The 8392-nt window shown below is 43.3% G+C and overlaps 1 protein-coding gene across 1 annotated transcript in view; it reads right to left on the reverse strand.

The window, feature by feature from the left end:
- Positions 1-1394: 1394 nt before the first annotated feature.
- rassf6 (Ras association domain family member 6) overlaps positions 1395-8392 on the reverse strand; it is an 8541-nt gene continuing 1543 nt past the window's right edge. The window contains exons 2-11 of the mRNA XM_062555060.1: positions 8371-8392; positions 7501-7579; positions 5988-6142; positions 5539-5639; positions 4614-4807; positions 4000-4101; positions 3605-3656; positions 2965-3083; positions 1874-1971; positions 1395-1718 (exon numbers count right to left, since the gene is read on the reverse strand). The exon at positions 8371-8392 is cut by the window's right edge and continues 55 nt beyond it. Of these exons, the coding sequence (XP_062411044.1) occupies positions 1643-1718; positions 1874-1971; positions 2965-3083; positions 3605-3656; positions 4000-4101; positions 4614-4807; positions 5539-5639; positions 5988-6142; positions 7501-7579; positions 8371-8392 (998 nt within the window). The 3' untranslated portion in view covers positions 1395-1642. The remainder of the gene's footprint in view (positions 1719-1873; positions 1972-2964; positions 3084-3604; positions 3657-3999; positions 4102-4613; positions 4808-5538; positions 5640-5987; positions 6143-7500; positions 7580-8370) is intronic.

The following is an 8392-nucleotide window of genomic DNA, read 5'->3' on the forward strand; positions in this document are numbered from 1 at the left end:
CAGTCCGAAATGGCCCCCACCGAAAAGAGAAAAGGTTATATCTCAGCTTCCTTTACTCTTAAATTGTTGTATAATGTATTTTTTCTACTTTGTTTGATACGGAATCCTGTTCTGGTATAAGTTGTGAGGCGATTCAACATGGACTCCAACAGCCCCAACTACTTCAGACTGGTCCATGTTACCTCAGCATCTTTCCATGCAGGTACAGCATAGAACAGACTCAGAACATTCCAGAAGGAAGACCATTCATCCTCTCTAAAGCTCTCTGTACTCCGACATGAATGTGAGCCAACTGTTTCCGTCACTTGCCCACACACTAACTGACATGCATTCGATAAACAATTAGATTATATGGAGCCAACACAAATAGAACTGAATAAATAATTGACATGGAGCAGCTAGCAGAAGTCAACGCTGTTGTGCAGCAGGGTTGTATTGAAAACAATGTAATCTAATGTAATCAAATGTCAAAAGTGGAGTAAGCCAAGCTCATGTCAGCATTTAGGTGCAGAGACCATAATAATCTTATGTCTGCACGAGCATAATGGGTGACATAGGAACAGCCGACTTTAGATTAAGTTCTACATCTCAATACTTTCTGACTCTGACTCAGATACTACAAGATAACAGCGACGATTGGGGAAACCAAATGTTCCAAATCTGAAGACGTGGACCTGGAGAAGTGTGAACTGGGGAAAGAGGTACAGTACAAGAGAGGAAGTAGTTGAGCCACAGGCTGTTTGATTGAAGATAACATACGGTGTTGCATGATCAACCATATCTGTTCAATTCATACAACTTCCTTCCTGACAGTCATTGTTCTCAAACATGTTAATTTACCATAGTTAATAAGAAACATTGTTTGCTGGACGCTTGTACTGTACAAGCAGCAAGTTATGTCACATGTTTTAAACATATGTATGCTTATTTGTTGTAAATATGTATGCAATTTCCTCCCACAGAGAATGCAGTGTGACTTTGAAGTGACTTACAGCCTCAATTCTGTCAACTCCAAGTGAAAAGCTGGTGCAATAGATCTGTTCAGAGTCTTGAGCTGCTGCACAAGGCATCTTTTGGAAGAACTCTTCAGCAGTGCACTTACGAGTCTGGAGCCCCAAAGTATTACAGTTTTACGGCTTAGAACATTTTGCTGGATTGTTGTCGATGATTTTTGGAAATGTCTGAATATATTTCTTTCTGCTACAGCATCATGGTGGTTTGGTTGTTTGTTCGACATTTTGGTTTGTTTTACACAGGTTTATAAACTTGTTTGCTTTAAAAAATAAATAGACAATAAATAACATTTGGTATATCTTAATGTTGTCACCATACATGGTCACCCAATTAAAAAAAAAAAAAACACTTACTCAGTAGTTAAGAAATGGAAACTGCACTTTATAGTTAAATGAAACTTAGTTATTTATTCACATGAATCATATTATAACTGAGTCATATACAACAGTAATACACACCCATAAAAATCCTATAAACATTATTTTCTCAACAAATGCCTGTGCCACAGTCTCAGTTTCCAACCAGTGGAGAGTTCAGAGTGAGGTTTTTTTTACTGTGCCGCATGCACCCACGCCAGGCACCGACACCGGGCACACAGACGGGCCTGCCAGTCCTGGGCAGCTGCCCGTCACACTGTGGTCTCTGTCTTGGGTGCCAGCTTTGAGGTCAGAAAGTGAGTCAAAAGGTGGTGTTGCTGTCGGTACCTGTGGGGCAAGAAGACATCTGTAGCCCCTTTCAGATCAGTCCCACCGCCCACACACCCACAGAACACAGCCTGGAGTAGTCTATGCCAAGTCATGTCCTTTCAGCAAAGTAGTGCAATCACCAGTTATTCAACAGCGTGAATAAGAGATCTTACTTTGAGATGACCCTTTGTACTTGTCGATTCTCTTCCTCTTGTAACGTCCAGAGAACCCTCTCCAGGATGGGCAGCTCCAGGTTTAGATACTGTGCAACCTGAACAGATACAGCATGCACAATGAGCACACAGCCACATACTAGTCAATAGATCAGGGGATCTAAACCCAAACCAAACCAAACCAAAACCAAATCAAAACCAAAATGCCAAGGCACACAATTTATTAGATTAGATTAGATTAAACTGTATTGTTCTTGTGCAGAGTACAAAATGCAGTTTGTGTCTAACCAGAATAGCAAAAAAGTTTAGACAGATGCATAGACAGGACAGGATATATAGTGCAGTATACTGTACATGGCTAGGTAGCATGAACAACATGTACATATGTGCAGTGTAGAAGCAGTAACATTATACGAGTATAGTACAGTATAAGAATAATATACGTAGATATGCAGCGTAATTCACATGATATATTATAAGAAAAACAGAATAAATATGGATATTTAGTGGACCAGACAGATATGTAGCCTATAGCATGTACAGCTAGTGCAGTGTGGTAACAGTACCATTATAGTGCAGAAACAGTAACATTATAAGAGTAGTAAGACAGAGAGTTGTCCAGACAAATAACAACCCCCAATATTTTAAAGTTGCCCAGACTAAAGTTTGCAGTTTTTGGTTAGAATCTTCAGAATGTTCATAAACCCAACCTCTAGCTCTACGTGTCTGATAGTAATTGAGAAAAATAAACTTCTTGTCAAATTTGAACAACTCCAACAAACACAGACTGATGGTGCACACTGACCCAACTACCCAAGTGCGTCCCCAGAGTCAGCAGCTCTTCTCAGTACATGGCTTCATTTGGATTAATACTGACATCTACATTTTTCTAGACCAACATAGACCATAGATTCAGTTTTTCACTGTCAGCTTGTACCAAAGACTCTAGAGAGCTGTACCCAGGACCTTTGAGCTGCCAATAACCAGCAGTAAAAGAGAGGGAAAGAGAGAAAGAGAGTGGAAGGGAGAGAGAGACAGAGACAGAGAATCAGAGAGAGAATGAGAGTGTGTACTGTACTGGCACTACTCACATCATTGCTGACCTCCTGCTCGTCAGTGTCCATCAGGAAGACCCGCATAATGCACTCTGAGGGACCCTGCAGCACCCGCTCCAGCAGGGGCAGGTCAGCGGAGCCCAGCTTCCTCCGCTCTGCATGCAGGGGGCACACCGTAGAATATATACCATAGAATATACATTACATTATTATACGGCTCTCTAGAATGTTGAGGGAGCTCCCATTCACTTTGAATGGGCCTCCCCAACGTTCTGCGGTCAGTTATTTTTGCATAATCAATCCGCAACAAATCCTTTCGCTGGTTGCAATGGAATTTCATTGAAAGTAAAACACATTACAATGCACACCTTAGAATACATTACAAAATAATACAATGGAACAGAACAGAACAGAACAGAACAGAACAGAACAGATATTTACAGATTTCATGACTATTCAAATCTTACTGTTACTGTATATATGTACAGTATAAACCATAATACTTTGTCACCTTCTTTTAGTATTACAAAGCTCCACTAGTGTGGAATAGAGACTTGAAAACTCCCCACCTCCAAAGTGGGGAACGACAGAAAAAGTTTGAGACCCACTGGTGTACTGTAACATCTTTATACATTCAGATATAGCCATGATATGAAAAACATGTAAGTGCACCTACCGCCACTTTGGTGTATGCAGTAGAGGGCAAATTCATTGGGGGGATTTTCTATCTGAGGAGAGAGAGGGGGTGTGAAACACAGACAGACTGCAGTGTACCTGCATACACCTTCTTACAGAGGGCGTCTCTATAGGTCTCTCTCATTCAGCATTTATACGTCCTCCCTCGCTCCTCGGGCCTCGATCCTCACTGATCTACATAAAGAATGATGGGGCGGCAACAATGGGATAGTCTATCCCTTCTTCTATCTTTCTTTATGTAGATCAGTGAGGATCGAGGCCCGAGGAGCGAGGGAGGATGTATAAACGCTGAATGAGAGGCACCCTATTATAACTCATGTTGATTGAAGCATGGTGAAGTGGGGCGCCACGGTGTGGCCGGAGCAGGAAGTGCACCTTAAATTTCTGCAGGAGTTGACTGATGACCTCCTGAGTCTTCATCCGACTGTCGATGCGCACGTTGGTGGTGGTGCCGTAGGTGGGAGTGAAGATGGACGTCTATATGGAGCCATGATGGTTTCAGAAAATGATAATAAAAAAGACATAGAAGAAAAATGTTGCAACATTCAATTAGAAATGGTTCAGTGACTGACTGAAGGTGAAAAGAAAACAATTCCATGAAGGAATTAAAAAAGACTTAACGATGTTGAGAAATCCTGAAATTCACCTTTCCAACATACAATTCACAGATAGTCTACTACCCTACTACCAATCAGATTGCCATCTCTTCTACCTGACAACTAATTAGATAGTCCTCTCTCCACACCACATCCAACCAGATTGCCATCTCTTCTACCTAACATCCAATCAGATTGTCCTCTCCTCCAAACCACATCCAATCAGATTGTCCTTTCCTCTTCTTTACGACCAATCAGATTGCCCTTTCCCCCACACCACAACGAATCAGATTGCCCTTTCCCCCACAAAACATCCAATCAGATTGCCCTTTCCCCCACACCACAACCAATCAGATTGCCCTTTCCCCTGCCCCCACACCCCTCCCTCGTGACCTTGTAGTTGTAGAAGTGTCCGTTGATGGAGAAGCGGTGCTGTCGCGCGCGCTGTCTCTCGGCCGCCGCCTTGCTCTTCACTCTCTTCTTGACCAGCGAGGCGTCGCTGAAGGTACGGAACAGGACGGAGCTCTCCTCCGTCATGGGCTTGGGGCGGGGCGCCCTCAGGGTGCTGCTCTCATAGCCGCTGGCTGCTGGGGGTTGAAGGTCAAAGGTCAAGGGTTAAACATTTCCAGGAACCCCCTCAAGGGTTTAGGGTGCCTCTCAACATGCCTCCTCGATCCTCGATGCTCGATCCTCGAGGGGCGTTCCCACTGATCTATAACTAACACTGGATAGACTATCCCATTGTTTCCCCCCCATCATTCTTTATGTACAAGATCAGTGAGGATCGAGGCCCGAGGAGCGAGGGAGGACATATAAACGCTGCATGAGAGGCACCTATAGTCTAAAAAGTGATGTGTCTTTTTAACACATCTTCTGTGTGTGCTGCAGGGACAACACATTTTGTGTCAGTTTCAACACCGCAATTGTGTGACTAACAGGGTGAAAAGTTCAGCTATCTCAAAACAATAAGCAAAATGTGTATCTGCAAAAAGGTGTACCTTTTTGTTTGTTTGTTTTCTTGTTTTTTGTTGTTGTTGTGCAAAATTAATACACATTTGTATTGTCCCTGAGCTCACACACAATGTGTCATTTTAACACATCACTTCTTAGAGTGTAAGATACATGTATGTGTTTTGTAAACAAGAGAAACCATATTTAAAATCAATTGTTGTAAATAAATGAAGGCAAGATAAAATCATGTAAATATATTCCCCACAATCTAGACGAAATTGCAATCTCTAATGAGTACAAAATAAAGAAGAACCTGAAAAAATAAAATGTTTGCAATAACAGTGAGTAAAGTAGTCAAATAACAAACTTCGTGTGAGGACGGGGTGGTCCTCTAAAATGTTGGGCTTCTTCTCCTCCAGTTCATCGATGCGGAGGAGATCGTCAAACTCTCCCCAGCGTGTCATGCCCCTGAGAACAGGAAATGCCATACTGTATATGAATGTTAGTGTATTAGTGACGTCAGACGCACAGAAAACAACCTGATGGAGTGTCTGGATCTGGGATCTGGTTTGTTGTCTACGTGCCCCTTCTTCACAAATACGTTCCAATTTGCTCTCCTGTACAACTCTGTGTGATGCAAATCTGCTAGTCCTAACAGACCTGATAGGCAGGAAGCAGGTTTAGGGTAAAAAAACACAAGGCCTCCAGGGCAGCTTTAGGGTCACTACACAGGGTTGCTGTATGTAGCTATCGGTGTCAAATATGGGGGGTATAAACTCAAAGTTTGGCCTTTTGGTAAGTAGTGTTCCATTTAACCTCTTGCCTCCAGGGGGGCTGATGGGCTCGGGACTCTCCAGAGTTGGACTCTCACACGGGAGCGTCTGTCTCTCGTCCTGGATCATCAGGCGGATGGGCCTCTTCACGCCCCAGGAGATCACCAGGAAGCCCTCCACCGTCACCTCTCCAGCATTCTGCACGACGGACAGCAGAGGGCGACAAATCCTCTATATTGTATTATCCATTTCCAACCACTCTGAAGCAGCTACACTGCCTGGCCACAACGAAGGTTACCACCTGGATTTAACTAAACAAATAGGTAAGAGCCTCCTTGTGGGGGCAGTGCTATGATCTGGGGTGGCTACAGTTGGTCAGGTCTAGCTTCAGCAACGTTATGTGCCCAAAGAATGACATCATCTGACTAATCTGAACATACTGAATGACCAGGTTATTCCATCAATGGATTTTTTTTATTCCTGATGGCATGGGCACATTCCAAGATGACAATGGCAGGATTCATTGGGCTCAAATTGTGAAAGAATGATTCAGGGAGCATGAGACATCATTTTCACCACAGAGTCCAGACCTTAGCTTCATTGAGAATCTTTGGGGTGTGCTGAAGAAGACTTTGTGCTGTGGTCCGAATCTCCCATATTGGCAAAAAATGAGTGCAACACAGGACGGGCATAGCTGTTGTGACCGTCCTGTGTTGCACTCAGCTTGTGTGTGAACTGGGGTCAAACACGTCAGAATCAGAATCAGCTTTATTGGCCAGGTTTTTGTAAACAAACAAGGAATTTGACTCCAGTTAATCTTTGCTCTCAAAGTACACTACGGGTGGAATAGGGTAATGCATTTGTCTGGAGGGGGATTGCGGGCTCAATGGTGTTTTTTGCCCCCAACGGCACCTTCCAGGCAGCACAGCCTAAAAGGCACTACCTTAGTTTACCCTATTCCTAACCCTAACCCCCTCAACCCTCATCCTACCCCGGGTTGTAAACTGAGGGGAGTAGTGCCTTGAAGGCAGCGCTGCCTGGAAGGCACCATTGAGGGCAAATAATACCAAAGACCGGGAGTGCGGCTGGGAATGTCCGCCTCCTCGTTGTCCCTGCCAAGGTTGTCATGGTTGTGGACACCTCAACAGGCACAAGCAGGATGCAATATACAATTGAAAAGAGGGTGGGAATAGTGCAATATCAATATATACTGAAGTTTACGATTAAACCTCAGAATATTGTGCATCGGCCTCACTGTGACCCCTGCTCAATGAGAGTGCTCTGTGCTGCCACTGTTGGAGTGGAGTGTGTATGAAAAGTGTTCTGTGTGTGTCAGCAGAGTGGATTTGATTTGAGTCTGAATTAAATTGTATAATATTCTTCAAGAGTATGAATGTTTTTTTGTTTTTTTTTACCGTAAGCATGAACAGCACACCATTGCTCACAGTGCAGTGGCTACTTTGCCTTGCTGCCGTGATGTTACCTAGTGTGGGGGAGAAAGCTGTATGCACCACGACTAGGAGTCTGACCACCTGCATACCCACCTACCTACCTACCTCATGATAGTGGAGGTGAAGATGAGATTTGTCTCTTAAGAAGCAGTTGTACGTGTTCAGCAAGGAAAGAAATTCAACCCTATAGGACAAACATTTGGAGAGAGATTTCGTATTAGATGAGATTAGATTAGACTAGACTTAACTTTCTTGTCATTGTGCAGAGTACAATTACAAAGACACGGACATGCAGCTTGTGTCTAACCACAAGTGCAAAAAAAGCAGAAAAGTGCAATATGATATACAAAGTATTGGCAGGTGGTACATATAGAAAGGACAAGACAAATACAGTAGTACAGTGTAGACTGTAGTAAATAGTGCAATAGTGCAGTATACATAAATGCAATATCTCATATATCAGCAGTTCCTCAGTATAATTAACATTTTGACTGTGCTACCTTTTTAGATTTCTCAAACCCTAGGGGTTTTGATGCACATGTTTGAATATTCTCAGAAAATATGACATAGTAATTGCATCACTACACCATACATTATGACACCAGTTGGGATATTTTCAGAATTTCTGATTACATTCACTATGCTGCATGATCTGGAGGCTATATTTATAGATGCCAGATGATTACATTCACTATGCTGCATGATCTGGAGGCTATATTTATAGATGCCAGATGGCCAATGCACACCACTACACCTGACATTGCTGTATTCCCATGAACTGCAGCAATGGCACGAGGACAATGGTCATTCTGCTCAGTACAAAGCCCACACAGCCTGCCAGGGGCCACAATAGATGCTGCTGATGAGGACAGCGTGGGGAAAAGCCTACTATACCTGGAGAAAGACCTGCCGTCCCCAATGTAAATAACAGATGCTGCTGATGAGGACAGCGTGGGGAAAAGCCTAGTACTATACCTGGAGAAAGACCTGCCGTCCC

The sequence above is a fragment of the Sardina pilchardus genome, chromosome 14, assembly GCF_963854185.1.
Source record: "Sardina pilchardus chromosome 14, fSarPil1.1, whole genome shotgun sequence".
Lineage (NCBI taxonomy): Eukaryota > Metazoa > Chordata > Actinopteri > Clupeiformes > Clupeidae > Sardina > Sardina pilchardus.